Below are 18876 nucleotides of genomic sequence, written 5' to 3' on the forward strand. Positions count from 1 at the left end.
TGCAAGTTTGAAGCCAGCCTGGGAAACTTAGAATCCCTGTTTCGAATCACACCCGTAATCCCAGCAGCTCAGGAGGCTGAGGCAGGAGAATTTCAAGTTCAAAGCCAGCCTCAGTAACTTAGTGAGGCCCTAAGCAACTTATTTAGAACTTATCTCAAAATAAAAATTTTTTAAAAAGGGGGGCCAGTGATGTGGCTCAGTAATTAAGCACCCTGAGTTCAATCCTCGGGACCAGTGAATAAATAAATAAATAGGGCTGAAGATGTAGTTCTGTGGTAGAGCATCCCTGTGTTCAACCCCCAGTACCAAAATAATAATAATAACAACAACAACAACTGTGTTGAAATGATATATTTTTATACACTGGGCTATAAAAATACATTATTAAAGTTAATTTTACCTGTTTATTTTTACTTTTTAATGTAGTTTGTAGCTGCTAGAAAATTTTAAATCACACATGCAGCTCACATGGCCAGGGCTGGTCTGGATCTTAGAACCAAGAAGAGACCGGCAGCAACCACACCACTGAAGCCACTTCAGGACTTTGAAGCACTCCCACAGCACGGCCTTGTCACTGGCAGAGAACCTGCATTTGACAAGTATCTGGTTGGAGGGTGAAAGGCCCTGGGACCCCTGCCTGATGTGGTCAATTGCCACTAGTGGAGGTTCCATCAGGATTCTTGCTGGGACAACTCAGACACAGGCCGCATGTGCTCTCTAGCCTTGGTAGAGAGCAGCTGGGTCAAGGCCTAGAGGGGCTGCTATCCATGGAATTTTTGTCCCCCTAAATCCATATATTGAAGCCCCAAATCCCAGTGTGGCTGCATTTGGAATAAGGAAGTAATTAAGGTTCAACGGGGTCACAATGGTAGGGCCCTGACCTGATAGGGTTAGTGTCCCTGTAAGAAGAGACACCAGAAAGCTCCATCTTTTCTTTTCTCCCTCCCTCCCTCCCTCCCTCCCTCTTCCTCCCTCCCCCCCATGCCTGCTTCTCTTACCCACCTCTCCCTCTGCATGTGCAAGGGGGCAGCCACCCCCAAGCCAAGAGAACAGGCCTCAAAATGAAGCCTACCTTTGCTTTCACCTTGATTTTTAGACTTGAGAAACAAACTCAACTGTGAGAACTGACTTTCTGTTGTTCAGACTCCTGAGACGAAGTGTTCTGGGGCCCTCAGGGGAATCTCAGGGGCTGGGGGTCTCTGGAGGAGCTGCCCAGTGGCAGGGGTGACATTGGATCCCGCCTCCTCCTCAGGAGACCTGGGTCCTCGGTGCTGCCAACTCCCTCCCTGTGGGACCCTCGGCTGTGTCACCACTCCTCTCTGGGACTCAGTTTCCCCATCTGTACACTGGGGACAATGGTGGCAGATTGATGACTTCTCTGTTAACAAATGAAGATTCTTTAAAAAGTTTAAGTCGTAGCTGATGTCGTCCGTCTAGATGGGCCACTCAGACTGGAATCCTGAAGAAAAGCCTTGGGAGGTCCTCCCAGTCCTCATGGGTTGCCGATCTGGCAGAGGCAGGCACCGGACTGGATGGCCTCCCCCATCCCCTGGCCCCTAAGCCTGGGCATGACCCTCAGCCTGGATAGGGCCTTGCTGGGAGGCCCAGCAGTGAGGCAGGTGAAGGCCCAGAATCTAGCTGGAAGGGAGGACTGGGTCTGCACCAGGGATGGGCCGCGAGGGCAGAAAGCTCAGAATCTGGAGGCTCAGGTGTGGTCTGTCTCCAGAGGCCACTCAGGGCTCCTGTCCAGCTTCAAGGGGAGCAGACAGGAAGCCAGTCATCAGAGGGGAGCAGAGTCCCAGCCCAGGTTCCTATACTGTGCTCCAGAGGAGAGTCGGGCAGGTGGCTCCCTCACTCCAAGAGGCTGGCTGTTCCCAAATCAAGGAACAGGAGAGGAGGACCCTGGGTGTTCTCTGCCCCCACTGGAATCTCACAGTGGCCCACTGAATCCTGTAGACCCCACCCAACACCTGCACAGAAAGAACCCCCAGGGGTGGGGCTTGGGCCTCTGCAGGCACAACCAGCCTTCCAGGAGATTCCAGAGCCTGGGGACATCTCAGAACTCTGTGTCTAGACCAGTGGTACTCAACCTTGGCTGTCCACTGGGATCACCTGGGAATTCTTAAAAAACCTAATACCCACACCTTGCCCCAGACCAATAGTGTCAAAATCTCTGGAGTGAGCTGGGTGGGGTGGCACACCCCTATAATCCCAGTGGCTCAGGAGGCTGAGGCAGGAGTTCAAAGCCAGCCTCTGCAAAAGCGAGGCACTGAGCAACTCAGTGAGATCCTCTCTATAAATAAAATACAAAATAGGGCTGGGGATGGGGGCTCAGTGGTTGAGTGCCCCTGAGTTCAAGCCTTGATACCCCCCCCCAAAAAAAAATCTCTCTGGTGTGGCCTGGGCATTAATCATTTTTATAGAGCTCCCCAAGTTCGCACAGATGTACCCCAGAATTGGTCCAGCCTCAGATCAATTCTCAGCCCCTTAAGATCACTGTCTGGGGAGAAGGAGACGTTGGGAGGCTCAGACAGGAGAAGTTCAAGATCAAGCTCACATAGAAAGGGGACGGCGACACCAATTCTGGAGCCAATTTCCCTCCCGAGACTGAATCTCCTTTTACCAACTAGAGCCCAGGCAGGCCAGACCCACAGTATTTCACTTTAATAATGTTGGAACCTGGTACAGTCAGGGCCACCACTGTGAGGGGCCGGGGAGCCTCGATGACGATTAGTGGAGCTGTAAGTCTTTTGCTTTATCCAAATCTTGGGCAGTAATTTAGGAAATTTAATTAAAGGGGGAGAAATGGGGACACCTCGCGCTCCCTGCCTCCTGTTATAATGAGTGAAATACTCCAGGCTGTAAAAGGGAATGCTGTCTGAGATGCAGTTCTGATGTTTTATTGCCAGGTTTTATTCGCTGATGTAAACGTAATCGTTGGAAACCAGAGCCCTATTAATGCACATATTTTCACACATCCGGGGCCCCGCCTGCCCCCCCTTCCCTCTGGGCTTGTTCCCCCACCTTCTGGGGTCAGCCCTGGTGCTCTCTGGGCCTGTCTGTGCCAAGTCTGGATTTCCCTGCCGGTTTCATACCCTCCTGTGGCAGATAAGACTTTAATAGAATTCCATTACTCCTCGGAGCTCAGTAATGCATTCTGGAAATTAGGCAGCTACATACTAAAGCCATTGTTCCCCCTTATAAATGGGCTCCCTCGAAGCCAGTGACCATGGGATCCCCGATAAGCTCTCATGGAGCCTCGCTCCACATGTTATTGGTGTGTTAGAAGGTGCGACTCTGGGCTTCCATTGCTCATTGTTAGGGGCTGATACATTTAAGTAGTTTCTCCATGAATCAGGCAGCTCAGGTGTTTCCCCCTCCTGGCATTGATAGATGATAGAAAGGAAGCCATTTAGACGGTGCTCTATAGGGCCCGGGCCCACACGGTGAATGATTTCCAATGCCTGGTTTAATTTATTTTTAAATGAAATTTGTTATTGATTCTGGATTAAAAGGACAAATCTTACGGCTGTTACCACTGACACAGTCACAGGGCTCAAATGACACCTCTCAAGGAGGGGAGGGAGGGGCGGCCTCCCAGAGTCAACGGGAGGGTGGGGACTCTCCAGGGAGCTGTGCTCCAAAGTAAGGACCCGGGCCAGAGCCCCTGCTTGGGACAACTTGGAATTATCATCTTCGCCAGCTGAAATACATGACTTGGTGTCGCCCTCAGAGCCTCATTTGTGTAAGGGAACAGCCGTGAATTCGCCTCATGGCATCTGTGTGACCGCTGGATGCTTGTGAGTTGCCTCCAGGGACAGGAGGCTTACTCTCTCCCAGAGCATTCCCGAGGGATTAGAGGCAGCCACCCCCATGAATTCCCACACACAGTTTCCTGGGACAGCCTCTGGTTACCTTCCGCATCCACGACTCTCGAGTTTCCACGGTGTCTGCAGGTTGCATTTGGATGAGAGGATCACACAGGCCAGGAGCACGGGATGAAGATTTGTCCTTTCACATCCGCGCCTTGCTGTGGAAACTTGCGCAGGTTACCTCCTCTCCTGAGCTCCCCTTTCCTTACCTCTAAAAGAAGGAAGGCGATAATATTGGCCTCAAGGGTTGTTGTGTGCATTATGTGGGATCGTGGATGTGAATGTGATTTGTAAACTGTAAATTGCAGGTTAGATGATGCTGTAGAAAATACAAATGGTACAGTATGGTATTATGAGAACCCTAGATCTGAGACAGAGAACGAGGGTCTAGTTCTGGTATGGTTGGCTGTGTGACTCTGAGGAGGTCCCTCACCCTCTCTGGGTCTTACTTTTCTAAGCTACCATGGGAGGGGCATGAATAAGAGGTACTCAGCTATTAGGCCTGATAACATGGGCTCTGGAACATCTAAAACATCATTGCCTTATCACCGCCTTACTTTGGGCAAGATACAACCTTTCTGAGCTTCTGTTTCCTTATCTGTAGATTATGAGGACATCATGGATTTGCCACGGGCCAGGAACTGTTCTAAGTGCTTTCCATGTAGCCACTCATTTAATCCTCACAATAATCTTGTGAAGGTGGTATTGTTATTCTTATTTTACAGATGAGGAAATTGAGACACAGAAAGCCCAAGCAAATTTTCTAAGGTAACACAGCTAGTAAGTGCTACCTTACGCTATGTTACCTTAATGTCTAGGGTAACATAGCAGCATTCGGAACTCAGAGTAAGGCTCTAGAGATCACACCTATGACAATATGTCCTACTCCATGTGGCCTAATTGTCCTGAGGATTAAGTGGGATAATTAAAGTTCTTAGCATGGTGCTGGGTTCACAGCGATGGAACGGAGGCTTGGGACCGGGAAGAAGGCAGCAGACATTTCTTCTGCGTGGCACTCAGGATGGATGGACCTTTGCCAAAGGGAGAGGCAGCTAGACGGGGGGAGGCCCTCACAGGAGGAGCAATGAGAAGGGAAGGACATACCGAAGATAATCGTGCTGAAGGAGGGAGCAGAGCCTGGAGCCCAGGGCTGAACAAGAGGTGAGGCTGAGACTGCACACAAACAAGAGAGGTCACCATCTCACAAACAAACATGGCTGGCAGGGGAAAGAGCCATTACATCACAGCCTTTCCAAAGTCATATAGTCCCTCGAAGATTGTCCTTGAAGGAACCTTACTCAGAGGCTGCAATGTTTAACTTTGTTCTAGACTCAGAGGAGAGAAAGATCCCTGGAGGTCGTCCACTAAGTCAGTAGCAGAGCAGCAGTGTGCTGCCGTTGACCCTGACCTTCTCCCCCTGCAGGCCCAAAGTAGAAGACTAAGCCCTGGGTTTCAAGCCCAGTTGTCACCAGGCTCCTGGAGAGGCCTCGGGCTGGAGTTGGAAGGATCCTGGGTTTCAGTCTTGGCAGTAGGAGGTGACTTGAAGATTCTCGGTTTCCTCATCTTTACAATGAGTGACAGGGAAGTTCAAGCGAATGAATGAGCACTTTGTAGAGTCCAAGGCGCCTGTCCAACCCAGGATGACCGAACTACCACTTCTCTGTGAGAAGACGATTAGAAGTCACTGGGCACAAAACGGCTCCTCCCGCCAATGAATGGAGTCCCGAAGCGGCGGGGGCAATGGCGGGATCTATCCGTGGTGCTGAAGGGAGAGCCTGTGGGCCGAGGCGGTGACAGCTGTCCGTGGTGCTGAAACAGTGCTCATAGGCGCGCGACTCTTGGAAGGGCGCTGTCCTTAATTTTGAAAGAGCTGAATTGCTGCTGGCGACCACAGGCCCCGCCAAGTGTGTTGTCCACCATGATATTGGAAAGAGAGGGTTGCGAAGTCAGAGGAAAGACGGCGAGGGGCGTTGTGCCCTGCAGGCTCTAACCGCATTCTCGAACTCAGGGCGCTGTCCACAATGCACGATCGTGGATCAACCTGTGGTCTGGAGCCGGGAGCCGGCCCGCCATCTGGGTCGCCCTTCGACGGGAGAAGGAAAGGACATGGGAGAGTCTGTCCGCGGTGCTGAACTCTCGCATCACAGAGCCAGACGGGGAACCGTCCTTGTGCTGCATAGACGTCTGGCTTTGGCATGACGCTGAAACAAGGCGCTCGAGGGCTGAGGAAGGGCAAAGATCAGGGGCAGGAGACGCCCTGCGCCAGCTCTCTCCTGGGACCTCGAAGAGGCTCCTTCTCTGATTCAAAGTGTTTCCCTACCTTTTAAGAGGAACACAGCTCTCCCTTCTCTCTTTACTCAGGGTCTGTACGAGGAAGGAATCAGGGGATCTCAGTGGCTGCCTGCTCTTAGGAATGGGAGTACCTCCATCCCCCGACCCAGATGCACGCGCACACTCCCCAGCTAGGCTCATCAGTCCAGGGAAGGGAGCCTTACAACCCAGAAGGGGGAGATCCAATTCACTGCGTAGGCGGCCCAGCACCTCTAAGCTAGAAGGAAACCGCTAACTGTGCCTCACTCCCATTATGTAGGCTTGAAAACTAAGTCCCAGAGTCCAAAACAACAGTGGTAACTATGGCGGCGGCATGTAAGCAATATTATGCTTTATCTGATTTCTCAAATCCTCCCCCGACCCCTGGAGGCAGCTATTCTTGTCCCCATTTCTCAGATGAAGTCCCTGAGGTTCATTCAGAGGTGGACATCCAGACATGCTCACACACGGAGCCAAAGGTCGCGGCAGAGCTGTAACCGGGTCTCCTGGGTCTCGGTCCTACCTCGCCCACCTGCAGCCCCGTCTGCCCCTGACCCTGGCACCAGCGAGCTGGCAAAGTTAAGGAATCCCTCTGAGCGCGCCGGCTCTGGCGGCAGAGGGAATGATTTTTCTCCTGCTCCTGCTGGATAGTATTTTCATTTCTGAATCCTGTTGTGTTATGTTTTGCGGGAACCAGGTCCCCGGGGTGCTTCCTCCTCCGGATCGCGCCCCCACCCCCGCTCCCGGGAGGGGGGAAAGTTGAGAGTACCGCTTTAAAAATCCCAGCCTGGGCAAAACTTTGATGATAAATCAAGCGGCAGATCCCTCCGCCGCCGCCTCCTCGGGGCGGGCGGGAGCGAGTGGGAGGAGGGGGTGCGGCGCGGCGGCGCGAGCGGAGTGGCCTTCCGCGCAAGGGAAGAGTCCCGCAGTCGGAGGCGGCCGGCTGGGCGTGCGCTCGCTACCCGCAGCCAGGGCTGGGCCAGAGCCGGGCGAGAGCCGGGACCCGGGCCGGGCCGGGGCCAGCTGGCAGGGGCAGCGGCGGGAGCCGAGCAGCCAGGCCGCGCAGGGCAGGGGACAGCGGGCGCGGGCTCTAGGGCTCCTGAGCCCCGATGTGAGGCGGCGGCGCCCCCGGCCCGAGCGCGCACCATGGGGGCCCCGCTCGCCGTGGCGCTGGGCGCCCTCCACTACCTGGCACTTTTCCTGCAACTCGGCGGTGCCACGCGGCCCGCCGGCCACGCGCCCTGGGACAACCACGTCTCCGGCCACGGTGAGTTCGGTCGCCGCCCCCACGGACTTCCCCAGCAAACCCCACCCGGGGCTGTGCGCCTCCAACTTGGCCGCCCCGGGGCTGGAACCCGCGCCGGCGGTGGCGGGAGTCCCAGAGCTCCCCCTGCTGGGTCTGTGGACCCGCCCTGGCATCCTGGCCAGCCCTGCGGAGGAGGGGGCACCCGGAGCGCACCCCCACTGCCACTGTCGCGGAGAAAACGCCCCCCGACACACACACACACACACACACACGCACACACGCGCACACACGAATACACACACCTCCACGACCCCACAGATATTCACAGCCACGGACACACTCGCAGCCACATCACACCCACAACTGCCCTCCCACGGCTCCGCATGCCCCTCTCCCTCCTCTCTCATAAATACTTATGCCCACTACACACATCAGGCGCTGCGCCGGTGGGCTCACACCCTGCCAGTTGGCACCCAGGCACCATGCTTTGCCACAACTCTTGCCTGTCTGCTTGGAGACACACGGGGACACACACACACACACACACACACACACACACACTTGTTCACGCACTTTGCCCACCCACCCCTCTCTGCCTACCTGCCTTTCCCCTTTGAAGGCTTCACCTCGAGCTGCTCTTGTCCCCTCCCTCTCCATCCTACCCCTTATAGACCTAGGGGACCCCTCTTCTGAGACCTGCTAGCCTGAGGGCAGCCTCCCCCTTCAGGTGGGTGACATCTCAGGCATGAAGCCTCCTGATAGCTCCCTGAAGACACTGGAGTAGTTAAGGTTGCTGCTTCCAGCCAGAGGCAGGGGGTGGGAGGGGAATTCCTGCTGCTTTTGTCTGTCTCTGGGGCAGCAGAAGCCCCCTGCCATCCTTCCACAAGGTGCCCCCATCCCCAGTCCTGGCCCCAGAGGTCTGAGACTGGGAGACCTCAACTCCAGCCACTGTGGGAGCTGGGAGCAAGCAGACGTCCCCAGCACTGCTTGCTCAAGTGTCAGAAGCTCCTGCTCACCCCAGAGGAGCCCAAGTTGGCAACAGAGTTGGGCGGTCTGAGGCTGGCAGCTCTGGGGGCTCCCCTGTCCCTCTGAACCAGGCTCAGGTGGAGGGGACAGCACACGGATGAACCCAGAGGAGACTCTTCCTCCCCATTCCTCCCCTGCAGGGCTGCATCTCTCAAGGGGCCTGGAGCACCAATGCTAGGCACTGTGTGCCCGTGGCTGGGGCAGGTCTGCACAGAGGTCAGAGAGCTGAGTGAAGACTGTGTGGCGTCGGATAGATAACCAGGGAGGGCCTTTCTGGGACATGACGCATGAATGGGATTGCTCCAGGGGGAGGGGTTTCCGAAGCCATTCTCAGGGTCTCTGCTTTGGGGAGACCAGGACCTCCCACACCCTTCTGCTTCTCCATGTTAGATGGAATTTGCTCTGTATCGTTCATGCCCCCTTCATACCCCTTACCTTTTGCTACTGATCTGGGTGGAGTCCCGGTAAACAGGGAAAGGTTATTTTGATCTCCACTTAGAGATGGGAAAACCGAGGCTCAGAGAGGTGAGGGGAATTGCCCAAGGTCACACAGTGAGAGAGTGGTTGAGTCAGGACAGGCCCCAGGGTCTGTCAAGCGGAGAGGATGCTTTCTTCAGGACATTCATCTCCCTGTCAGGTTCCCTCCCGTACACGGGGAACTGGGAATTCCTTCCTTCCCTCCCCTCCTTGCTTGCTCAGTTCCTTGGCACACTTGGAACTTCTGCTAGGAGGGTTTTCCAAGGAAGGACTTCCCTGAATTTGCAGTCCCAGGAGATATGAGCCCTGGAGCTCCTAGGTTTATGGTCATCTTGTCTTTGGGGCAGCAGACTCATGGGTCTTTCATTCCCAAGGAAGCAGGCTCTGCCCTTTGTGTGACAGGCTCTGCCTGCCCCCTGGTGCCATGTATGGTGAGAGGGCACAGCTCTGCCCCCCTAACTGCAATCTCCCATCGGCATCCTGAGCAGTCCGGCTGAAGCAGGGGAGGGGCTCCATGGAGAGGGGCTGGAAGCTGGCTTCTCTCTGGACCCCATGTGCATCTCTGGGCAAGTGAGTGGCCCCGCTTGAAACTCCCCCTCTGTCCCTCAAGAAATGAGGAGGCCAGGCTGCTCTGCAGGAGCCAGGCTGCCTTCCCCCGACATTGCCAGGTTCAAAGTCACCAAGTAGTGGCTGCCGAGGAGCCCTCACAGCTACCCCTGTGCCGGGCCAAGCACCCGCCGCCACAGGAAGGGTCTGGAGCCACTCACTTAATCACAAAAAGAAACTGTTATTAATGATAGTGAGACGCAGTGAATAAGTGGGTCATGTCTAATAAGCCATTTGTGTTCAGGAGGAGAATACCAATTTGATAAAAGCTGTGTGTGCTGAAAAAGCTCCGAAATTGCTGTTTAGCAGATTGGAGCCTGATCGTTTCATTATTCCTGGGCTGCATGTGTCCTCAGCTGATTCGGGAAATGTGGTCGGGTCGGGAAAGGTGTCTCTCTGGGGTTGGGGTGGGGGCTGGAAGCAGGGACTCCTGGAGAGGAGCTCACTGACCCCACCGCTAGGTCGGCTGCTCAGCGCCCCAACTCCATCTGAGCCCAGCCCAGGTACCAGGCAAATGCCTGCCCTGGGGCTTGTCACAGGGAGAGCCTGCAGTCAGGTGGGTCAGCAAGGACATCTGTTTTGCTTCCCATCTCCCTCCTACCTCCACTCAACCCCCTTCAAAGAGGGCTTTGTAAAGGCAGGAAGAACGAGTGGTGTGTGGTTCTCAAGGTGTCGACTTTGGAGGCTCAGTAGTGATGGTTGGGGGCTGCACCTAGTAGGTGCTCAGGAAATGGCAGCTGTTTTGATTTTCTTTATCAGAAAGGGATAGCTCATTGCCAAGAGCACAGCAGGGTGGGAGGAAAGGGAGCTCACATTTGTCACTATGTGCAAGGTGCCACCAAGCTCCTTACCAGCATGGACTCAGTCGGGCTGCAGTCGTTCCTGGGAGGACATTGGGCACAGGAGGAAACTGAGGCTGGTGGGGGGGTCACTGATTTGTCCAAGGTCACAGAGTCTGTATGGAGAGTGGGAGAGCCATGTCAGAGGGAAGGTGACTGGTGGTTCAGGACCTGCCTTCTCCAGGACAGCCTGGAGGCAGGTTGGCCCAAACCTGTGACAAACTTCTTCCCTGGCACAGCCCTGATCCAAGCACACCCCCTCCAGCTCCCCGGGGAACTGTCAAAGCGGCAGTTTTCACCAAGAAGCAACAGCAGCTCAGAAAGGTGACAGATCTTGCTGAGGCCACGTGCACCTTAAAAACAGGCTGCCGGCCTGGACTCCTTGTCTAGTGTTCCTTCCAGATTTTATCCAGGGCAGGTGTCCACGAGGTGGGTTTCATTTCTTTCTTTCTTTTTAAAAAATGTTTTATTTTTTTATGTTGTTTGTTTTGATTTTTTGGTTCTGGGGATTGAAACCAGGGGTGCTTTACTGCTGAGTTATATTCCCCGCCCTTTTTTATTTTTCATTTTGAGACAGGGTTTTACTAAGTTGCTGAGGCTGGCCTTGAACTTGCTGTCCTCCTGCCTCAGCCTCCCAAGTCACTGGGATTACAAGGCAGGTCTTTGTGAGGATCTCTGCAGACCCTCAGAAACCCCCAGGGAGTTTGTTACAATAGTGATCCCCCACAAGGCCAGTGGTCAAAAGGGTTATTGACAGGATGTTGGAATTTGCATTTTAATAAGCTCCAGCCTGATTAGGAAGCCCTGCCTTAAGTCTCACCCATACCTATTGGGAGGTGGAGGGGTGCGATCCTCTGGCGCTAGGGGCTTCGCTGTCACGGGGAGAAGTGGTCCAGATGGGGTAGGTGTATGGATCCCGAGAGGAGCCCCAGGAAGCCTCCCCCTGCAGCAGCCCACCCCCCACTCCCACCTCCCATCCCATCACACACACACACACACACACACACACACACCCAGGCCAGCACCTTCAATTATTAATGCACCCAGTGCAGACAAAGGTCCTGGCGAGGCCTGGCGCTTCGTCCACTGAGTGATTCACCAGCCTGAGGTTCTCGGTTGCCAAGAGGGAGCAGCGGGATGCCGGGGAAGGGGGAGGGGGGAGGGGGAAGGGCCCCCCCCCCCGCCATTTGGCAAGCAGCCCCCCCCACCACGGGCCATTTGGCAAGCAGCCTGTGTGCTGAAAAATGACCCTGGCTTCCTTGTGTTCCTCACCGAACTGTTGGTGTCTCGCCATCAATAAGCCGGCTAGTTTGGTGGCTGGAAGATGGAGAAAATTGAGTCCTGTCTTTCAGAGGTTATGATGTTAAAAATGTGTTCGTCTTCGTCCCGGGCGTTGGTGATGATTCTATCAATTACTCCCGTAAACACCGTGCCTGGGGCTGCGGGTTTCCAGGCCTCCTGTGGGGAACCGGCCCTCACCCGCGGTCTCCCCAGGTCCTTCACACCAATTGGTTCTGACACGGTGCCCATCAGCAGCTCCCGGGGCCTCTCTAAACAGGGCCAGCTGCAGGTGGTCAGCAGGGCACAAGGAACTCTGCTTCTTGATATGGGGACAAGCAAGGATGGCGGGGGGCAGAGTTCCCCATGGCCGACGAGCAGGGAGGGCAAAGGGAGCCTGTAATGGTCCCTGCTGGCCCACAGCCTCTGGGGTAGGAGACAGAACACCTGAGTGAATCATGGAGGCCCCCTCAGGGTCCTGAGCTGGGAGGCCTGAGGCCTAGGGCACGGGGGAATTTACCCAGACTCTCCTGGGCGGTCCTGCTTGGCATTGGGGGTCACCTTATCAGCCCTGTACAAATGGAGATTCAGTGCTCAGTCGGGAGCACATGTCCTGCCAGTGCGTAATGGGACTGGCTCAAGAACCCTGAGCCGAGAGTACAGTCCCAGGCCCAGTGTATAGATAAAGAGAATGGACTCAAGGTCACACCCCTGACAAGTGTTGGGGTGCGATATGAACCCAGGAGTCTTGCTGTAGGCCCTGCGTTCATAATGCTGTTCAGTTTTAGAAAAGAAGAGGGAGGGGCCTGGTCATGGTGGGAGGACGAGGCTGGGCCTGAAGACCTGGCCCTGTGGCGGAAGACGCTTAGTGACCTCTGTGGTCCTCGCCTGGACGCTGGGCAGCAATGGAAGTGGCAGCCCCCATAGCCCCCTCCCACAACAGCCCTCTACTTCCCAAGCTGGAAGGAGAAGACGTGCATATGTGAAGAGTGACGTTGGTGTGACGGGCGGGCGTCAGAAAGGAGCAGAAGGGTGGTCAGAAAGGAGCCCCTTCGGGACTTAGGAACCAAGCCAGCAGCTGACAGGGCGGGGAGTCGAGGGGCTGAGCTCCAAAGGGAGTTTGGAGCCAACTGGGCAGCCAAGGTCAGAGTCCCTGTGTCCTGGGAAACCAGCACAATGCCCAGCCGAGGGTGGTGGCAGGAAATAAATGAGCGGATGCTGAGGGTCTGAAGGGTGAATTCTGAAACTTCTGCTGATTCCAAGTTCATGCATCTTTAAACACTCAGGTAATTTTAATTTCATAAGGAATCCCTGCTTATAGTGAAACGCCACGCAGTCAGAACCTCTCCCAGGCTGCTGGCTGCAGCGAGGACTTCCTGGGATGAGTAGGGCTGATTCCATCTGACCGTGGGGACCCAGGGCCCAGCTCCTGGGATGCATGTGAAATGCCTCAACCACAGGGCTAAGGCGGCCAAGCACTGTGCCCTCGTTCCCGACCCTGAGGAGACTCTTCCATTAGGAGAAGGGACCGTGGTCTCACTGGGAGAGGAAATCTACCCCGCGGCCTGTTTGGTGATTGTGGAATTCACAGCCCACCCCAGTGGGTCCCTCTGGTACCCAGTGCTGCAGAGAAGTCAGGTGGGGTGAGGAGGTCCTGCAGGTCCCCTTCCCACAGCTGTGCCCCTCTCCTTCCTCAAAGCCATCACGGAGGTCTCTGGGCCTCAGCTCCACACCTCCCCCACCCCAGTTAAAATCCTCCTTCAAGATCCCTCAGCAAGACTGGGCCCTACCTGAGAGATGATCTCAGGCAGAAGCCAGACAGACCTCTTACGTTTAATAGTTAGGCATTTATTTTATTGGGGTTGGAAAAATATAACCAGCCCATCAAAACTGATTTCATAGACGTGATTGCTTAGGATGAGTCTAACGGGGTATTAGAAACTAGTGGGGTTTGTTTATAGGAAAACATTAGGGACATAATAGCGCAGGTGGTACATAGCATGTCCAAGGGGGATCCACAAGTAAATGATGGGACTTGGGGGACACGTTAGTCCATAGGCCACGCCTTCCCCCCTCATTCCCCATATGCTGCATACTGGGAATGCTGGCCTAGTGAGGACCGTTGGGGTGTTTGGAAGCTTAGTCATTCATTCACTCATTCATTCACCAGATACCATTCGAGCACCTGCCCCCTGGGAACATATCAGTGAAGGAGAGAGATAAGGCTTTTGCTGTCTTGAGTTCTCAGTCTAGTGGGGGAGACAGACAACTAAACCCATAAGAATATCAAAAGTATGAATTGTGGCTGGGCACAGTGGCACATATCTGTAATCCCAGTGGCTCAGGAGGCTGAGGCAGGAGGATCGAGAGTTCAGAGCCAGCCTCAGCAACTTAGCAAGGCCCTAAGCAACTCAGCGAGACCCTGTCTCTAAACAAAATATTATAAAGGGGTGGGGATGTGGCTCAGTGTTTAAGTGCCCCTGGGTTCAATCCTTGATATATATATTATGAATTGTGGCAAGATTTAAGAGGCAGGGGTGAGTGACAGTTAACTCGGAGAAGGGCATTGGCCTCTGGAGCTGAGGGTGCCGGGCAGTGAGCTCTTCATCACAGAAGCTGTGGAGCTGGCCCCAGGCAGCTGTGAGCCAGAGCTGCTGTAGAGGGAGGGCTTTCTGCCTTATCCTAAAGGAGCAAAGGCTGGTGAGGTGGGCAGAGAAGCCAGGGCACAGTCGGGGGTGAGTCAAGTCCCACAGGGATTTAGGGGTTGTGCTGGCTCAAGGGCCCAGGTGGGTGGAGCCCCCAGCAGTGAGGATGCCACCCGCAGGGGACCTGGCCGGATGGGACCTTCTGTCTCCAGTGGCTCCTTTCCGCCTTTGCTCCAGCTCTGAGGGTAGGAGGCTAGGGACACTGGGCTTTGTCTCCTTCCACCCTTGCTGGGTGACACAGCAGGTCCCCACCTCTCTCGGGGCCTCAGTCCCCCACCTGAGCAGGCTCAACCTCTGGAATTCTTCCCTCTGTGTCCTCCTAAGTCCTGCCTTCTGTCCTGCTGTCTGGAGTGGGACCCGAGGGTGGCACATGGGCCCGCCTCCTCCCCTCCCCTCCCTCCTCCCCTAACCACGACCCGTGAGGACACACAGATGTTGAGTGGCAGAGCCAGGCCCAAGCCCAGCTTCTGGGACCGCGAGCCAGAGTGCCCGACCCGTCATCTGTCCTGCTCGCGGTTGCCAAAGCGCGGTGGGCAGGTGCGCTCCCGAGCCCTGGGAGCCCTGGCTGCCGCAGGTCCTCGGGTCCTCGCAGAGGCTGTATGGGACGCAGGGAGCGCGCTCTGCCGGGAAGAGAGGCCCGGTGGCTGAAGTCCAGGCCCTGTCTGTGGGGAGTGGGGGCCCTGGGCTGCTGGCACCTGCGTGTCCCTGACCAGGTGTTCTAGCAGTGGGCCCGTGTCTGGTCCCAGGGCGTGTCCAGAGTCTGGGTGCCTGACCACCGTGTGTGGCAGCTGGGAGGGTGGGGGGTCCCTTGTCCTCCCAGCCTGAGGGACTGAGCAGGTGCCCTCTGCCTTGCGGCCTTTGCTTCTGTGCCAGCCTCCTCTCCCCTCCACGCTGGGGCCCTTGGGAGGCCAGGGGAGCCCTGGGAGCACCTGGAAGGCCAGAGCTGGGGCCGGTTGGGGCCGTGGAGAGCCGCTGGCCAAGGGTGAGCAGGGCCCCCTGGGACAGGGCCTGTGCCTGCTGCCTGTCCGGGTCCTTGTCCCCCGGCCTGCTTTCCTCCGAGTCTCCCTCCAGGTCCTCTCCTCCTCTGGTCCCTTTCCCTCCGTCTTGGCCCCTCCCCTGTTGCACTGTACCCTCTCTCACGCCCCGCCCGCCCGCTTCTCTGTTTACACACTCACACTCACACCCAGTTCAGGCGACATCTCCGATTACGCATACATATATTCCATACATCAAAATGACACCCCCATGGGGCAGGCATTCAATAAGTGTCAGCCAGGGAGTGAAGGAGTGGCCAAGCGGCAGAGCTGGAAGACCTGAAGCTTCCAGGGGTCACCAACCTCTGCAAGCAACTGGTCACATGGTGCCTTTGTGCCCATAGTTTCCAAGGGCTTGTTGAGGCCCCAAAGCCTCCCTCTGGTCACCAGGGGAAGCAGCCTTCATTTCCCCAGGGAGGAAACTGAAGCCCAGAGAGGTGCCAGGTCTGGCCTTTGGACATGGGCAGGTCTGTGGCAGAAAGGGACGAGGAGTCCTTGCCCTCCTCTGGGACAGTCTCGGGGACAGAGCTTCATTCATTTCCCCGGCAAGTCTTGCAGGGGCCTGGAGGTACTGGGGAACAGAGACGAGCTCAAGGACGGGGCTCAGCACTGAGCCACGGGGTGGTGGCACTGGGTGTCCTGGTGCAGTCAGGGAAGACTTCCTAGAGGAGGCAGACTCCTGGAGGCTTGTTTCCAGGGACAGCCAGGACTGGGAGAGGTGCCTCACCTAGCTGCTGGGTCTGATGGGGGCTTCACCTGGAGAGTCCTGCGTGCTCATTTGGAAAGGCAGGCTGGAGCCGGAGCTTGGAGAGCCGGGTTTGGTCTTGATCCACTGGGCAGAGGCCACCTGGGTGCCTTCTGTGTGGGGAGGCTGGTGGAGAGACAGGAGGAGAGGCTGCCTGCTGGGAAGGCCGGGAGGTTGGTTGGAGCCTCGCTGAGTCTGTGGGCTCCAGGATGGTGGAGACGTGGGCTGGGAGGGGGTGGGGGTTGTGTGTGTGCACACGCGTGTGCGAGCAGGCGTGTGCGTGTGTGCGAGCATGCTGGCCTCCTTGCAGTCCTTGGCCACATGCTCCTCCCCGTGCTCTTTCCTGGCCTGGTGCGCTCCCTGACGTCCCCCGGCAGGGCCCAGGGCCCTGTCGGTGCCTCCCAGCCGGCACCCTGGGTGCCCATTGCCTTCACAGCGGGGAGAGGAGGCTCAGGGGTGTGGTGGCCTGGAGCCCACAGCGCTTCAAGCAAGGGCCAGAGCCCAGGGTCTGCCTCCCTTAGCCTGGCACGTTAAGGGTGTCTCCTGGGCTTGGGGGGCCCTGGACTGAAGCCCCTTTTCTGGGATCCCCAGGCCGGGTTCCCGGCTGAGGCAGGAGGGCTGCGAGCAGGCGGCAGGGTGTCTGTTTTGCTTTGCAAGGTTTTAAAAAAATCATTTCCGGCCTTGGAGGCAGCAGCAATTACTGCCGGCTCACTGGGGAGCTGTTTGCCGCCTGTCATCGGCCCAGGGAAAGGGTCCCTAATGGAGGCCCCGCGGCCAGAGCGCAAGGTAGTGGAAATAGCGCTCAAAACAAAGCCACACTAATGGTCTCCTAGCAGGCAGGCCCAGCAGAGCGGGGAGGGCTGAGGCCAAGGGAGGCCTCCAGGGCAGAGCCAGGATTGGCCAGGCAGCTGCCTGGTGTCCCCCAAGGTCCCCACAGTGGTCACTGGACTCCAGCTAGGTGCTGGAAGCCGAGGCTTCCCCCTAGATCTGCTGCTTTCTGGCTCTCTGCCTCTGGGCATGTTAAATCCCCTCCCTGCAGAGGGAACAGTGTAAGTGCAAAGGTCCTGGGGTGGGGATGGGACAGACCCCCTGAGCTTGAGATTCCCTGGTGCTAGAATTGTCTTTGTGTTTAAAGAGTCTAGGCCCAGGTCAGGCCTCCCAGCATGAAAAAGGGGGGCTGGAGCTTGGAGAGGGAGGAGCTAGAGCAGGTCCACCCTGCTAACGCACACAGATGGTCATCCCCAGCAAGGTAATGCCTCTGGGAGGCCCTGGGCCTGGTATTTACAGGCACATGTGCCCATTGGCTCCTCACAATGCCCACTTTACAGATGAGGAAACCGAGGCTGGGAGGAAGTGTCATGGGGCTCAGATCCAGGTCAGCCCAACTCCAGAGCCCATCCCTTCAGGATGCCAACTGGGGTTTCCCAACACAGCGGGCAGGGCTGGCAGGGGCTGGAGTGGGGCAGGCAGTAGGGCCTGATGGGACCAGATCTGACCCAGGCCAGGTCCTGTGGGGCCACAGCCAGCTGGACACCCCAGAAGCCCTGCTGGAAGCATCCCAGGCTCTCCTAGCCTCTCCCCTCTGCTGCTGGTCCCTGCGCCCCGCTTCCCTTGCACCCTCTTGCCTTCTGCCCCTTCCGGTGCCTGGGCCTCCCTGGCCTCCCTGGCCTCTCCTGCCTCCTGCTCTCCTGCTCCCCTGGCTCTGGGGAGCGTCTCAGGATCCGGGGCCACCTGCACCCCAGGGCTGGAGGGCCGGCCTGGGCCCCCCACTCGCCGCTCCCCGGAGCCTGCCAGGGTTGGGGCGGGTCGCGGAGTCCCGGCCTCAGCCACCGCGGCCTCCCGCCGCCCCCTGGCGCTCCGGCCCTGACAGGTGGGAAGAGGTGGCGGGAGTCCCTCCGGGGACCTGCTCGGCTCCACGATCCTGCAGGTGCCAGGACATTGTCACTCTCCCTAAGTCTCCCCGGGGTCGTGGTTCCACCGCGGTCTCCTCGGTCTGAGCGGTGGCCGCCCGCGCTGCCCTCAGGGGCCAGGGCCGCCCGGCGGGTCCCCGCGGCTCCGCTCCTTCCCGAGGCTCAGCGTCGTCGCCGGTGAGAAGCAGAGACCCCGAGCTGCCCCTTCTCGGCTGCCGGGGGACGAGGAGGGGTCTTCTGCTGCATTAAAAAAATCCCTCGACCACAATCAACGAAGCGCCGTCCCGAGCCGCCCCCTGGGAGAGCCGCCCAGCGGGCAGCCGGGCTCTGCAGGACAGCGGGCGAGGTGGCCGGGTGTGGCCGGGCGGCCGCGGGGCGGGGGCTGCCTGCTAGGGTGGAAATGTTGGGGACTAGATGAAGAGGGTCGTTGTCCCTGAACTGTTCCCGTTGAAATGGTTGATTTTAAGTTTGGTAAATTTCAATAAATTAAAAGTCAATCGAGGACACTCCCCGCCCCACCACAGCCTGTGCCCGCAGCCCCGGGGGGCATTACCACGCTGAGCCCGACAGCGAGACTTGGAGGCCTGGCGACCCTCATCCCCATCTCCCAGGCGAGGACACTGAGGCTCAGCATCAACGGGCCCTTAGCACCCAGTTAAGTCCTCAGAAACGCTCTGTCTTTTGGTTTGTCTTGGGCAAGCACCCGCCAGGGCTGGCAGGGACCCCGCCTGGGGATCCTGCTTTGTGTGGCTGAGACTCAGCCCCCAGAGGGCTCCACAGGTAACAGTGGGGTCTTGTGACCTCCTGTGTCCTGCTCACTGCAACAGC

General features: G+C 57.1%; 1 protein-coding gene across 1 annotated transcript in view; it reads left to right on the forward strand.

The window, feature by feature from the left end:
• The first annotated feature begins 7328 nt into the window (after positions 1-7328).
• The window catches only part of Vstm2l (V-set and transmembrane domain containing 2 like), a 31388-nt gene continuing 19840 nt past the window's right edge, over positions 7329-18876 (forward strand). Inside the window, exon 1 of the mRNA XM_027945135.3 lies at positions 7329-7449. Coding sequence (XP_027800936.3) covers positions 7329-7449 — 121 coding nt within the window. The remainder of the gene's footprint in view (positions 7450-18876) is intronic.

The sequence above is a fragment of the Marmota flaviventris genome, chromosome 2, assembly GCF_047511675.1.
Source record: "Marmota flaviventris isolate mMarFla1 chromosome 2, mMarFla1.hap1, whole genome shotgun sequence".
Taxonomy (NCBI): Eukaryota; Metazoa; Chordata; class Mammalia; order Rodentia; family Sciuridae; genus Marmota; species Marmota flaviventris.